This window comes from Pongo pygmaeus, chromosome 12 (genome assembly GCF_028885625.2).
Source record: "Pongo pygmaeus isolate AG05252 chromosome 12, NHGRI_mPonPyg2-v2.0_pri, whole genome shotgun sequence".
NCBI lineage: Eukaryota > Metazoa > Chordata > Mammalia > Primates > Hominidae > Pongo > Pongo pygmaeus.
The window spans coordinates 27,076,424-27,091,853 of NC_072385.2; the positions used below are offsets into that span (position 1 = coordinate 27,076,424).

General features: G+C 52.1%; 1 protein-coding gene across 4 annotated transcripts in view; it reads right to left on the reverse strand.

Moving 5' to 3' along the window:
• Positions 1 to 15,430, reverse strand: part of ANKRD23 (ankyrin repeat domain 23) — a 30,538-nt gene that overhangs the window by 5,580 nt on the left and 9,528 nt on the right. For 2 of the 4 annotated variants that reach the window (XM_063648470.1, XM_063648469.1), the window contains 9 exons: positions 11,749 to 12,212; positions 6,144 to 6,290; positions 5,840 to 5,965; positions 4,578 to 4,703; positions 4,207 to 4,305; positions 4,023 to 4,121; positions 3,786 to 3,884; positions 3,516 to 3,614; positions 1,727 to 3,433 (listed from right to left, as the gene is read on the reverse strand). In XM_063648470.1, coding sequence (XP_063504540.1) covers positions 3,338 to 3,433; positions 3,516 to 3,614; positions 3,786 to 3,884; positions 4,023 to 4,121; positions 4,207 to 4,305; positions 4,578 to 4,703; positions 5,840 to 5,965; positions 6,144 to 6,290; positions 11,749 to 11,856 — 999 coding nt within the window. In that variant the 5' untranslated portion in view covers positions 11,857 to 12,212 and the 3' untranslated portion in view covers positions 1,727 to 3,337. Of the gene's footprint in view, positions 1 to 1,726; positions 3,434 to 3,515; positions 3,615 to 3,785; positions 3,885 to 4,022; positions 4,122 to 4,206; positions 4,306 to 4,577; positions 4,704 to 5,839; positions 5,966 to 6,143; positions 6,291 to 11,748; positions 12,213 to 15,430 lie in introns of those variants that run through there. The other 2 variants (XM_063648471.1, XM_063648472.1) reach the window with 2 other exon arrangements.

The window sequence follows — 15,430 nt, forward strand, 5'->3', positions numbered from 1 at the left end:
AGCAATTCTCCCTCTTCAGCTCCCCAAGTAGATGGGACTATCACCATGCCCAGCTAATTTTTTTTTTTTTTTTTTTTTTTTTTTGAGATGTAGTTTCACTCTTGTTGCCCAGGCTGGAGTTCAATGGTGTGGTCTCGGCTCACCACAACCTCCGCCTCCTGGGTTCAAGCAATTCTCCTGCCTCAGCCTCCCGAGTAGCTGGGATTACAGGCATGTGACACCACGCCCGGCTAATTTTGTAATTTCAGTAGAGATGGGGTTTCTCCATGTTGGTCAGGCTTGTCGCAAACTCCTTAACTCAGGTGATCTGCCCACCTCAGCCTGCCAAAGTGCTGGAATTACAGGCATGAGCCACCATGCCCAGTCTATGCCCAGCTAATTTTTTATAGAGATGGGGTTTCACCATGTTGCCCACACCTGGTCTCGAGCTCATGAGCTCAAGTGATCTGCCTGCCTCACCCTCCCAAAGTACTACAATTACAGGTGTGAGCCACTGTGCCCGGCCATGTTTTCACCCTCTTAACAGGGTTTTATACAGATCAAAAATTTTCAGTTTTGATAAAGTCCACTTTACTGATTTTTCCTTTATGGACTGTTGCTTTTAGTGTCGCATTTAAGAACTCTACCTAGTCTTAGATCCCAAAGGTTGTCTGTTTTTTCCTAAAAGTTTTATAGTTTTACATTTAAGTATGTATGTGAGCCACGTTAATTTTTGTATAATGTGTAAGACTTAGGCTAAAGTTCTTTTTTTTTAATCCTATAGCTGGTCCAGCTGCCCCAGCACCGTTTGTTGAAAGGCTGTCCTTCCTCCATTGAATTACTTTTGCACCTTAAAGTCAGCTGGGCATATTTGTGTGGTCCTGTTCCCGTGATGATCTCGGCTCTGTCGATCTGTGTGTCTGTCCCTCTGCCAGCATTGTACTCTTGGTTCACATAGCTATATAGTAGATCTTGAAATCAGGTGGACTGATTCCTCCTCTCACTCTATTCTTTTTCAAAATATTTTTGCTATAAATTTTTATGTGAATTTTAGAATAACCTTGTCTACATCTACAAAATATCTTCTAGGATTTTGATAGGAACTGTATTCAACCTGTATGTTAATTTGAGGAGAATTGATATCTTTATTGTGTCTAACAATCCATGAACATGGCATGTCTATTTAAATCTTTGATTTCATCACGTTTTATAATTTTCAGCATACAAGTCCTTGCATATTTTGTTAGATTTAAACCAAAGTATTTGCCTTTTTCAGCAATTGTAAACAGTACATATTTTTAACTTTTGTGTCTACATGTTCATTTCCAGGAGGTAGAAACAGGTTTTTGTGTGTTTATCTTGCACCCGAGATTTTGCTGGACTCCCTAGTTGTCTGCTTTCTATAGATTCCTAGGATTTCCCACATAGACAAGCATGGCCTCTGCATGAGAATACCTGGATCCTCCCCTCAGAGCTTCTGACTTAGGGTCTGGACATCAGGACTTTTTAAACCTTCCTGGTGATTCTGATAAGCAGCTGAGGTGGAGAACCACTGCTCTTTGACCTTGTCGTCAGTGAGCAGAGATGCTTTAAGCACAAGAGCCTAGTGCCAGGACCCCGCATCCTGCCCATTCTGCACTCGGCCTATCTTGCTGTCGGCCGGCATGGCTAACAGGCCTGGGCCCTACCAGACAGTCCCTGGTGACTGAAGCATGGGCTCCTCTCGGCCCAGGAAAGACAGCTAGGCTGTAATGGATAGCCAGTTTTAATGAACAGAGGATACTGATGATTGGTATAAAAAGGTGTGTTTGTCACTGAGGTGTCCTCATTTTCTAGATGAGCAGTTGTCTTCTCCATGGTCTTGAACGCCTGCTTCGCCATGGCACCAGCGTCTGGATGCATGCTGGCTGTCGCCACAGGGCAGGAGCTGCTCATGGAAAGGTGTGTGCCCCTAGTGTGGAGCTTTTCCACATAGTAACAACAGCCTTGTTCTGGGCCTGAGAAGGCCACCAAAGGTAGACGAAAAAGAACCATGGCCAAATGCCTATCACCCCGTTCCTAATGTAACCCGGGACCCATGTGAGGGGGGCTGAGCCTTCACCTTTCAGCCCTTCCCTCAGCATGTGGTTCTCAGTTTAGGGCAGAGCTTCTTAAGATTCACTTTCTGGCGTTTAGGGGCCCAGCCCCGCCAGCAGTACAGGCCTACACCAGTGTAATTTGAAACGTACAGACAGTGGAAGAGGAAGAAGTCTAGGGAGCTTGGATCCTTAGACCACCAGGGAGCAGGGAAGGGCCGGCGGGCGGCGGGGGCTCACCTTCCCCTGCTTCCCTGTGGGCTGGGTTCAGAGCCCCTCAGTGTCCTGGCCTCCCAGGTGGGATCAGGCAGGGTGGGCGCAGCTGCAGCGTTCCAGGCAAGAGCTCAAGCTCCAGTACCAGGGACATAAGGGGACATAAGAGCCTCAGGCAAACTAGGGTTACGGGCCACCGCCCCAAGAGTTGAGTGGGCCACAAGCAATCGCCAGTGCCCAGGCACTTACACATGAGAGCTGCCAGCAGGCGACAGTGTGCCAGGCCGGCCTGAGCGGGGCCAGTACACAGTGGGTGCGAGGCTTCTCTCAAATACGCGTTCCAGCTCATCATCTTAGGGCTTCTGAGGCAACCTAGTGGGTCCTGGACTTCTGTTGCTGTGGGGCCTCAAACCTGTTGAGTAGCCACCTCAGATGACCAGACCCCACCTCCAGAGTCCCTATGACCAAAGTTGTCTAGAGCCGCTCCAGACACTGCCAGGGTTGCTACTGACAGGAATGGGGTCCCCGGAGAAAGCCGTGCCCACGGGCATCCACCAGCTGCAGACAGGCCCGGCCCCTGCACGGCCTGCCTTGGCTGTCCCTTGTACATCCTGGATGGCATCTGCCGGCCACAGGCTGAGTCCCCACACACAGAGACTGGCCCTGGGGAGAGCAAGGCAAGCCTCCTAACCTGGGACAAGTGGACACTGAGGATTTCCAGACCCAGCCCTGGGTGGCTCCAGCTTGGGACTGCTCCCTTCAGGCTCGTTCTTGGCCCTCACTCTCCTCTCCTTCCTGGCCCTCATCTGGACCCGCGCTTTCTGCTGCCTCGTGGTCCTCTGCTCCAGCCCTGGGAGGGAACGCGGCTCCCCTGACACTCGAAGCCAGGGAGGCCTCTCTCTCTGCCTGCTGGGCCCGGTGCTGCTCCTCAGTTCTGCCAGGGCTGCTGAGGAGGCACAGCCCGGAGAGGGAGGAACTGGGGCCGAGGGCAGGAACCACAGAGGTGCAGACGCGGGGGCGGAGCACAGGATGGAATGGTGGCAGTGCACAAGGCGCGGCGGGGGCTGCGGTCAGCAACGGGTGCGGGGATGCGCCACGTGGGCCTGCAGGGCCTCCCGGATGCCGCGCTGCCAGTCTCGAGCCAGCTGCACCGGAGTCACAGAGGCCTGGGAGCAACGGTGTGGGTCAGTCCCTTGCAGGCGCTCCACCCGCCCTCGGGTCAGGAGCCAGGGCTGCGCCCACACTCACCGCGTTCCGCACCCCCAGCTCGGCCCCATAGAGCAGCAGTAGCTTCATGGCTTTGTAGCTGCCGTGCTGCACGGCCTCGTGCAGAGCCGTGTCCCCTTCCTGCTGAGAATGCAGGCAGTCAAGCTTCTGCGTCCGCCTGCTGCCCTCCTCATGCAGGAAGGTCAGGGCTGCTGTCGCCGAGCAGACAGCACCTCTGGTCCTGCCTGGGGCTCCTCAGTCCCTGCCCCTCTGGAGCTGCCCGAGACGGAAAAGACCAAGCGCCTGCCTTACCTTATCCTGTGCGTTCAGGTGGGCGCCACACTCGATGAGGTGCTCCAGGCAGTCGGGGTGCCGGGTGCGCACTGCCACGTGCAGGGGGGTGCTCCCGATCTGAGAGCAAGTGGGGGTCAGTGCTGGGTCTGGATTGGTGAGGCCTCCCTAACCCATGGGACTACGTGCTCTCTTCTCCAGGAACAGCGTCTGCTCCCCTGTGTTCCCGACAGGCCCCCAAAGCACCGTGCCCCTCACCTTGTCCCGGGCATTGACCTGGGCTCCCTGGTTAAGCAGCTGTTTGAGGATGTCCAGATGTCCTCCGCGGCAGGCCCAGAACACAGGTGTCCTGTCCAGCTGCAAAACAAAAGCACCCAAGCACTCAGCTGCTGGGATGTGAAGCTGGGCGTCGACCAGAGGCTGGGCCTTAGGCTGTCCTTACCAAGTCCCGCACGTCCACTGTGGCACCTGCCACCAGCAGCTTGTTCACCAGCCGGCTGTGACCCTTCAGACAGGCCCAGTGCAAGGCGGTGCAGTGGAGCTGGGGGCAGAGATGGAAGATTAGGCAGAGGGAGTACAGCCACCCCTAGAGACCCCACGGGGTCCCCTTCCCAGGGCCAGGTCCCTGAACGGAATTGCTGCTTCCCCCACCACGCGATGGGCCACTCCCTCCCCTCCGTCTGCAGGCACCACTGGATTCATGCCCATAAAAGTGAAAATCCCTGCAGCCTCCTAGGCCAGGACTTGAACACACTGAAGGCAACGCTCCTGCAGCTGCAGCTGCTGCCAGCCGACTCACCCAACCTGTGCTACCTTGTCATGGGTATTGGGGTCCCCTCCGTCTGTCAGGTACTTGTCAATCAGGTACTCCTGGTTCTCAGCAGCTGCCTTCAGGAACATCTCCAGGCCCACAGGCTCCACCTGGGCCTGGGGCTGTGGCTGGGTCAGTTGAAGACAAGACCAAATCACTCCCGAAGGCCGCAGGTGTCCAAGACGTCACAGCTTCACCAGCCTGGCCCACGGGTCCCACGCAGACCACCAAGGAACACTCCTGGCTCGTACTAATGCAGTTTCTTATTCTAATCCCACGCCAGGAGATTGAATAGACTGTGTGTGTGTGAGTGTGTGTTATGGACTGACTTGTATCTCCCCAAGATGCATATGAAGTCCTAACCCCAGGTACCTCAGAATGTGACCTTATTTGGAAACAGAGTCACTGAGGATGTAATTAGTTAAGATGAGGTCACACCGGAGTATGGTGGGTCCCTCACCAATATAACTTGTGTTAAAGTGGGCTCTAATCCAGTGTGACTGGTGTCCTTATGAAAGGGGACACGTGGGCCGGGTGCGGTGGCTCATGCCTGTAATCCCAGCACTTTGGGAGGCCGAGGCGGGCGGACCACGAGGACAGGAGATTGAGACCATCCTGGCTAACACAGTGAAACCCCATCTCCACTAACAATACAAAAAAAAATTAGCCGGGCGTGGTGGCGGGTGCCTGTGGTCCCAGCTACTGGGGAGGCTGAGGCAGGAGAATGGCGTGAACCCAGGAGGCAGAGCTTGCAGTGAGCCGAGATCGTGCCACTGCCCTCCAGCCTGGGCGACAGAGTGAGACTCCGTCTCAAAAAAAAAAAAAAAAAAAAGCGGGGAGAACACGTGGACACAGGCATGCACACAGGCAGAACGCCCAGCAAACATGAAGGCAAGAGTTGGTGATACATCTACAAGCCAAGGAACGCCAAAGATCACCAGCATCCACCAGAAGCCGGAGAGGCATGAAGGGATTCTCCCTCACTGCCCTCAGAGGGAACCAGCCTCGCCAACACCTTCCTCTCAGCCTTCCAGCCCCCAGGACTGCGAGGTGACACACACCTGCTGTTGAGGCTGTCCAGGCTGTGGGACTTTGTTATGGCAGCCCTGGCGGACACATCCACGGGGGCTCTGGAGTGGATTTCATGGGCTCCCCAGGCACTGGCTCTGTGGTCCTGGCCTGCAGTGCCCACTCCGCCCCAAGCCCTTCCTCTGGAACTGGGGCCCTGGTATGTGCACTGCCCTAACCCCGACCTCCCACTCACCTTAACCAGGGGCTCGGGTTTCCTGGGGGGGACTCTGTGTCTCAGTCGCTTTTTCCGTCTTTGAACCAAGTTTTCCAAGTCAGCCAGGTTATCCAGATTAAATCTGGAACTGTTAAATCTTTCAAGCTGGGGCAGAAGACAAGACCATGCCAGCCATCAGCCGCTGGTCAAGAGATCTCTCTCCCTGCCAACAGGAGACACCAGCTGCTCAGGCTGCCCCACCAGAGTCCCTCCAGGCCTCACTGCTCAGCCGGCCTCAGGGATTAGCCACTGCCCCCAACCCCCGCCCCCGCCCCTCTCTCACTTTCTTCTTCTTCTCTTCTTCCAATTTCAGCTTCTCCAGGGCCACAGCCTCTTGGGGGCCCCTCCTCCAGTCACTAGGCCAGGCTCCAGGGTCAGGAACTCCATGTCCAAATCCCAACACTTTCCCTTCAACTCTTTCTCCACTTACCTGTAGGAACAGGATATGAGTACCGAGTTGGGAAAATTGGAGGAACCCTTAGAAAACAGAGCTGTGGAGTACCAGGGAGCTGTCTTACAAGGGCAGATGTCACAAGGCTGGTGCCTGGGATGGGAGCTGGCCTCAAAGCTCCTGCAGTCCAGAGTGCTGACAAGCTCCCTCACCCCGTGGGTGCTGCGGGCTCTGCAACTGTGTCATCGGCTGACACCCAGGGAGACAACCGATCCCCGCCTACCCTGCTCCTGTCAGCAGGAACACAGCTGGGAGGACATGAGACCACAATCTATTTATACTTCTGGGCATGTGCCCAGGTAGCCTCAGGGCAGATGACACCTTAGCTTCCCCCATGTTGTTGTCCTTAAGATTCCTACCAGATCATACTGACTGCCACCTGACTCCAAGCTCAGAGGGACAGAGGAGAAGTCCCTGCTGGAGTAAAATTCTAAATGCCTGGGTTCAGTTCTCCGCTCCTTTTGAAGCTACATGTAAGCTCAAACACTTTAGGCACTTGCCTAAAGGAGTTGTGAAGGTTATGAGTTATTGGAACCTGTGCCTGGGGCAAAGCCTCTGTAGCAAACACCCATGCTTCCTCCCACCGGGCCCCACCTCAGGAGTTCAGGAGCTGGGGAGCACTGAGGAATCAGCATGTTGTGGGGAAATAACAGGCTGGAATGATAGGGTAACAGATCCTAGGACTTTCCAGCCAGGTAGAACCATATTCCTTCTAAAGAACTCTAGCAACCTAACACTTCCCTGCCATTTGCCTCCCGCCAGAGGCTGCACCACGCTGGGGCCACCAGCCGACAGAGGGGCTTGCTGGGCCTCACACCCTCCAGGCCCCTCCTCACTCAAACTGACATCCCTAAGAGTCACTGTTTCCCTCACTGCACAGGGAGCGCAAGAGCACCCTTCCCCATCCCCCAAGGCAGCCACGCCCTCTGGCCATTTCCAGAGCAACAACTATCATGGTCCTTAAGCTGAACTACGACCACCACAGCCACACTTGCATCTTCCAAAGTAACCTGCCATTTCCTCTTCCTCTTTCGCCATCACTATCCAGGGTAAAACTCACTGAACTCAAGGATTTTCATGTCTTCTTTCCCATTCGACTTCCCTCTCTTGCTCCCTAACCCCCTCACCACCTCACATGAGAACCGAGCAGACACACCAGAAAGAACTGCACGCTCAGCCGGGTGTGGTGGCAGACGCCTGGAGTCCCAGCTACTCAGGAGGCCCAGGTGGGAGGATCGCTTGAGCCTGGGACTTCAAGGCCAGGCTGGGCAACATAGCAAGACTCCGTTTCAAAAAATACAGATTTTTATAAAAGAACTGCATGCTTCCTTGCACCTAAGACTTGACCCTAACACCACAGAAAGAAGCTGCCAGCCCTCCTCTAGCCAGCCTCCTCCTATCAAGCCGGTCCTAGGGTGCCTCCCACCTCCGTCCCACATCCTTACCAACTGCCGAATGCTGATGAAGTCCATGGTCCCCCCTGTTCCTCACACCCCCCAGTGAGAAGAGCTGAACTGCTCAGCCCTTTATAGGAGCGCCTGGGGGCAGGCAGGGGTGAGCAGGGAAGGACTGGTCCAGGGGCTTGCACCTGGGCCAGATGACTCTGGGACTCTGTCACACCAACCAAAATACCAGTCTGGGAATGCAGCCCACTGGGGAAAGGAAAAGGAGCTGTTTGGAGTCGAGTTGGCTATATCCTCGGACACCTACTCCCGCACCTCTGCCATGACCCACACCCACTCAGGGGCCATTTAACCAACACACTGCTAGCCCAGATTCGGGTGAAACGTGTTCCCCTCTCCTAAGATTAGATGCCACTCCTGAAGAAAGCCCAGCCTGGGCCTCCATGCTGTAGGGCCGGCTGCCTGCGAACCTGAAAGCCCAGCCTAGGTGGCTGAGCAGGGAGGCTGGAAACCTGAGGGGGTGGTCGGGCGGGGCAGGAGCGGCCAGCCTACAGCCTCAGCCCTCATGGTGGCCATGCGAGGAAACCGTGATCTCCCAACTTGCAGTTTCAAGGCTGCCCTTCCCTTCCCTGTGCTGTGGGTTTCTTGCCCCCGGGCTCCCCCGCTCCTCCCCCAGTGCTCTGAGAGCACATGGCAGCTGCCCCAGCCCCAGAGCCAAGCCTGGCCCCTGTCCTCGGGCCTCTGGAAGTCCTCCCCGCCCTTCCACAGGCCCCTATCAGACACTCTCCAGGGACGGAGTGTGCCCCTCCAGCCACAGGAAAGGGGAGACTGATCCGCGTCAGGTCCCGAGATGGAATAGTAACCATGAAATCCAGCTGCAGAGCAATGTGTCTCAAGCCACCGGTCACCCTTCCTAATTCTCAGGAAGCCAGGCATGCCCTTCACCCAGCTGGACCTTGAACTCCACCTTGGCCTTTGCAAGGAAATCAGCCAGTAAATAAGACCCCAGAATCGGAGCAACCTGAGCAGACATGACCAGGGTACAAGGAGGGAGAACTGTGGCCAAGGACAGCCACAGGCCCCAAATGGCTGCCCAGCTCCCAAAGAACTGGCCTCTTGGAAGGGCTTCCACATTTTCAGAGAACTCAGGGAAAGACAGAGCTTTCTTAGAAAACTCAGTTCTTGGCCCGGCGACAGTGAGACTCCGTCTAAAAAAAAAACAAAAAACTCTTTTTTTTTTTTTTTTTTTGAGACGGAATCTCGCTCTGTGGCCTGGGCTAGAGTGCAGTGGCGTGATCTCGGCTCACTGCAACCTCCACCTCCCGGGTTCAAGCGATTCTCCTGCCTCAGCCTCCCGAGTAGCTGGGATTACTGGCACCTGCCACTATGCTCAGCTAATTTTTTGTATTTTTAGTAGAGACGGTGTTTCACCATGTTGGCCAGGCTGGTCCTGAACTCCTGACCTTGTGATTCACCCGCCTCAGCCTCCCAGAGTGCTGGGATTACAGGCTTGTGCTATCACGCCCAGCTGAAAACTTAGTTCTTAGGCTAAATTTAGGGTGCTTTTTTCAGACAAAGGTGTTCCTTGCTTTTTTTTTTTTCTTTTTGAGATGGAGTTTCACTCTTGTTGCCCAGGCTGGAGTGCAATGGCGCGATCTTGGCTCACCGCAACCTCCACCTCCCCGGTTCAAGTGATTCTCCTGCCTCAGCCTCCCGAGTAGCTGGGGTTACAGGCGCGTGCCACCACCCTGGCTAATTTTGTATTTTTAGTAGAGATGGGGTTTCTCCATGTTGGTCAGGCTGGTCTCGAACTCCCGACCTCAGGTGACGCCCAGCCTGTTCCTTGCTTTTGGTTATGAGAAGGGAAAGAGTCATCTAAAATGAGGGCAAAGGGGCCGGGCGTGGTGGCTCACGCCTGTAATCCCAGTACTTTGGGAGGCTGAGGTGGGCAGATCACCTGAGGTCAAGAGTTCAAGACCAGCCTGGCCAACATGGTGAAACCCCGTCTCTACTAAAAATATAAAAATTAGCCGGGCACCTGTAGTCCCAGCTACTTGGAAGGCTGAGGCACAAGAATCACTTGATCCCGGGAGGTGGAGGTTGTGGTGAGCCAAAATCGCACCACTGCACTCCAGCCCAGATGACAGAGTGGGACTCGGTCTCAAAAAAAAAATAAAATGAGTGCAAAGAAACAAGAAAAAGTAAGACTGGCCACCGCTGTCCACTCCAACTCACAAACACCCCTCAGCACGTGGCACTGGAGGAGGGCGTTTTGCACCCCTAGGCTTCAGGGAACTTCTCAATAGAAAACCCGTTAGTTGTCTCGTATGACTGGTATTAACTCTGACTTAAAAAAAAAAAATCAAGCCAGAAACAGTGTGTTGAACAAGAAAGGAAAAAAGATTCCTTATTAAAAGTTCAAACATAAATAGAAGGCTCAGGACCTCCTGGACTACCTCTCTTGCCACATGGCCCAGGAGAAACCAGGCAGTTTAACAGCCACCCTCCTGCTTCCGCTCTGTGCATTCTGTGGATGCACATCCACGTTTTTCTTTTCTTTTGAGACAGGGTCTCACTCTTGTTGCCCAGGCTGGAGTGTAATGGCGCAATCTCGGCTCACTGCAACCTCCACCTCCCGGGTTCAAGCGATTCCCCTGCCTCAGCCTCCAGAGTAGCTGGGATTAGAGGCACCTGCCACCACATCCGGTTAATTTTTGTATTTTTAGTAGAGACAGGGTTTTACTGTGTTGGCCAGGATGGTCTCGAACTCCTGACCTTAGGTGATCCTCCCACCTTGGCCTCCCAAAGTGCTGGGCTTACAGGCGTGAGCCACTGCTCCTGGCCTACATCCACGTATAGATCCATACATTTATACATGATCTTAGCCAAAAGGCTGAGAGGCAATCACATTCTACAGGCATGTTCTGTGTGAAGGGAGTCCCACTGTGGACACAAGCAGCAATATCCTGTCAGCATGCTGCGCTCTGCTGTGCAGCCGAGAACTTGGATCTGCAGAACTCAACCACTCCCTATCAGGGAGGAGTCAGTTCTCTTTTTTTTTAACATTACCCCCCATGCTCCAATGCACATATTTGTAAATGCTCCTGTAAATAAACATCTTTGTAACCACGGAAGAACATCTCTCCACATAGCTACGGAGAAATCAAATTATTGGTTCTGCTCATTTAAATTTAAATAGATACTGTCAAACTGCCATCTACAGTGGCTGTACCAATTCCCACGAATGGATATCAAGAAACAAAGACAGCACTTTGGGAGGCCGAGGCGGGTGGATCACGAGGTCGGGAGATCGAGACCATCCTGGCTAACACAGTGAAATCCCGTCTCTACTAAAAATACAAAAAACTAGCCGGGCGTGGTGGTGGGCGCCTGTAGTCCCAGCTACTTGGGAGGCTGAGGCAGAAGAATGGCGTGAACCTGGGAGGCGGAGCTTGCAGTGAGCCGAGATCGTGCCACTGCACTCCAGCCTGGGTGACAGAGCAAGACTCCGTCTCAAAAAAAAAAAAAAAAAAAAAAAAAAAAGAAAGAGACAGCATAAAAGAAAAAAGGGAAAAAACTAAATGTACATATATAGAACAAAGGATCAGGATCTAGAACATAAACACTCCTATGAATCAATAAGCATTTCTAAAATTGGCATGGGTAGGCAGCTCACAGAAGATACAGGTGCTCAACCTCACTAGTAACACTAGTAACCAGCAATGAAAAATGAAACAGCATTTTTCTCCCATCGGGCTGTTGCAATGAATGAAATCATGGTATGCGCAAAGTGCTGATGAGGAGCTCTGGAAGTGGGCCTCCCTCAGGCTGCTTGCCACGTGCCAGGCACTGTTTCGAGGGCTCTCCCAGTGCGCACTCACCTTATCCCACAATGACTCAGAGGCAGGCCCTATGATAACCACTCTCATTACAGAAGAGGAAATGGAGGGGCAGACAGCTAAAGTGACTTTTACCAAGGGCATTCAGCTAGAAAGCAGCTTCTCACATAGTCCCTACTTTCTTCTAATACTTACATAGTTTTGTGTTTTTATATTTAGATCTTTAATCTTGCAATTTATCTTTGGGTGTGGGATGAAGTAAGGATATAACTTTATTTTTTTCCAAATGAATAGATGTCTCATATGAACTAATTTAGAATATGATCATCTGTCCAGTCTTAAACACTTTTAGCCACACCAAATCTACTCCCTCGCTTCCACAGTGACCAGACTGGGGCTCTTCCTGAGTGGTCTGGCCTCAGTTCCCTGCCCAGCAGCATGGATGCTGACCAAGGCAGGGGCTTGGAGAACTGGTCTGTGTACCCTTTAAAGGCAGCTGGAGACAGGGTGGCGGCTCAGCTGGATAGCAGTTCCCGCAGGTCACTGTTGCAAGGCAGCAGGTCACATGCTAGCCGTGCCTTTCGGTCCCGGACGGCCTTCAGGGCTGGGCTGTGTTGCAGGAGGAGGGAGCAGATGTCCCCGTGACCCCTCTCAGCAGCCTGCGGAGAGAGAGGCTGGAATCAAAGGGCATACCCCCCACTGGGCTCTGCTCTCTCTTGTTCCACTTTCAGGGGTTCTTCCTTCTAAAAAAGAGGCCTCTCTGGGCGCAGTGGCTCACGCCTGTAATCTCAGCACTTTGGGAGGCCAAGGCAGGCGGATCACAAGGTCAGGAGTTCAAGACCAGCCTGACATGGTGAAACCCCATCTCTACTAAAAATACAAAAATTAGCCAAGTGTGGTGGCACGTGCCTATAATCCCAGCTACTCAGGAGGCTGAGACAGGAATATCGCTTGAACCCGGGAGGCGGAGGTTGCAGTGAGCTGAGATCATGCCATTACACTCCAGTCTGGGCGACAGAGCAAGACTCCAGCTCAAAAAAAAAAAAGAGGCCTCATGGAAATAGACACAGCTGTTTGAGTAGATTTCTTCTAATTCCTACCAAATCCCAATCACTTTATTCTGATTTGTGGAATATCCCAGTGCCATTCTCGCAGTTGGCCTGAGTTTTTCTTTCTTGTGTCCTTTGCCAACTGTCTTTGGCCAGACCTACACATTAAAAACAAGTACAGCACCTTGTATCTCCAGGCATCTCTCACAAACCTGCACACATCACCTAGAGGGTGCTGTGCACTGTGGGCACTGGAGGCACCAGACATGGCCCCCACCCTTTGGGAACTTTTATTTATTTATTTTCTTATATTTTTAAATTTTTATCTTTGCGTTTTAGAGACAGGGTCTCACTCTGTTGCCCAGGCTGGAGTTCAGTAGTGCAATTATAGCTCACTGCAGTCTGCAATTCCTGGGCTCAAGCGATCCTCCTGCCTCAGCCTCTCAAGTAGCTGAGATCACAGGTGTGCACCACTACACTTGGCTAAACTTTTTAAAAAAAAAAATTATTTATTTTGAATTTTTAAAAATAGAGACAGGGCTGGGTGCAGTGGCTTATGCCTGTAATCCCAGCACTTTGGGAGGCTGAGGTGGACAGATCACTTGGGGTCAGGAGTTCAAAACTAGCCTGGCCAACATGGTGAAACCTCATCTCTACTAAAGATACAAAAATTAGCCAGGCGTGGTGGCATGTGCTTGTAATCCCAGCTACTCGGGAGGCTGAAGCACGAGAATCGCTTGAACCTGGGAGGCAGAGGTTGCAGTGAGCTGAGATCATGCCACTGCACTCCAACCTGGGTGACAGAGCGAGACTCCATCTCAAAAAATAAAAATAAAAATAAATAGAGACAGGGTCTTGCCATGTTGCCCAGGCTGGTCTCGAGCTCCTGGACTCAAGCTATCCTCCCACCTTGGCTTCCCAAAGTGCTGGGATTATAGGCATGAGCCAAAGTGCCTGGCCAGGAAACTTTTAGACTGTCAGGGAAAGGCTGGGGCCTAGTTCCCTGTGTTCTCTTCTTCTCTTTTAAGGTAGAAGACCCCAATCCAGATGTCAATTTCTAACCTACCTCCTCCAAAAAATAATAGAGTTAAGTGATTTACATAGACTATCTTATTTAATTTTCAAAATAGCCCTCACAGGCAAGAATCATCATTATTCCCATTTTACAGATGAAGAAATGTAGGCTTAATAAATGCCTTGCCCAAAGTCACAGGGCTAACATGTCCACCTGGGATTCTAAACCAGGTTTGCCTGAACTCTTAACAACTCTGTGAACCACTATTATTTCCTACTCCTCCCAACAGACAGATTGATAGACTACAGGGGCTTTTGAGAGGTATCAAAATTAACACTAGTGGCAACCACCATCCCAAATTTGAATCCAAATCTTTACTCAGCTGGTCCTCCTAATGAGTACAGACACAAAGCTCTCAATTCCACTGCCTTAATTCAGGCAGTGGGGTATTGTCAGCAGTTGTGAGATGCATCCCAAATAATTTTTACAAAAAATAAAATACCAATGTTTGCAAATAGTTTTAAAAGACACATACACAGGCCAGGTGCGGTGGCTCACGCCTGTAATCCCAGAACTTTGGGAGGCTGAGGCGGTGGAGGGGGGGGATCACCTGAGGTCAGGAGATCGAGACCAGCCTAGCCAACATGGTGAAACTCTGTCTCTACTAAAAATATAAAAAATTAGCTGGGCATGGTGGCGCATGCCTGTAATCCCAGCTACTTGGGAGGCTGAGGCAGGAGAATCGCCTGAACCCAGGAGGCAGAGGTTGCAGTGAGCCGAGATCGTGCCACTGCACTCCAGCCTGGGCAACAGAGCGAGACTCTATCTAAAAAAAACAAAACAAAACAAAAACAAAAACATACACAATAAAGAAAAATTCACATATCTCACATTTGCATTATCTGCATGAGAGAAAAAGGGATGGAGATGCACCTAACTATGGGTAACACCAGCCAGGTATACCCACAACAGCATCCTGGCTGTTTATATCTGTCATGTGAGTTGTAGCAGTAAAATGTCTGAGCAACACCATTAAAAATAAACAATCTGTCTATCCAATTGGCAATGATTTATTTAAAAACCCAACATTCAGCTGTTCACTCAACACATATTCACTGGGCACCTGTGCTAAATGCTAAGCCTGCAATGTTTTTTTGGGTTTTTTTGAGACGGAATATCTCTGTGTCACCCAGGCTAGAGCCCAGTGGCACAATCTCAGTTCACTGGAGCCTCCACCTCGTGGATTCAAGCAATTCTCGTGCCTCAGTCTCCCTAGTAGCTGGAATTACAGGTCTGTGCCACCACACCTGGCTTTTGTTTTTTTTTTTTTTTTGAGACGGAGTTTCACTCTTGTTGCCCAGGCTGGAGTGCAATGGCGCGGTCTTGGCTCACAGCAACCTCTACCTCCCAGGTTCAAGTGATTCTCCTGCCTCAGCCTCCCGAGTAGCTGTGATTACAGGCACGTGCTACCACGCCCGCCTAATTTTGTATTTTTAGTAGAAACGGGGTTTCTCCACGTTGGTCAGGCTGGTCTTGAACTCCTGACCTCAGGTGATCTGCCCGCCTCAGCCTCCCAAAGTGCTGGGGTTACAGGTGTGAGCCACCACACCCAGCCTAATTTTTGTATTGTTAGTAGAGATGGGTTTTGCCATGTTGCCCAGCCTGGTCTCGAACTCCTGGACTCAAGCAATTGGCCTGCCTTGGCCTCCCAAAGGGCTGGGATTACAGGTGTGAGCCTTTGCGCCCAGCCATGCTGCAACAATTTAAACAGGACAAAGCCCCAGCTGTCTCTACTGAGACACGCAGACCCCAA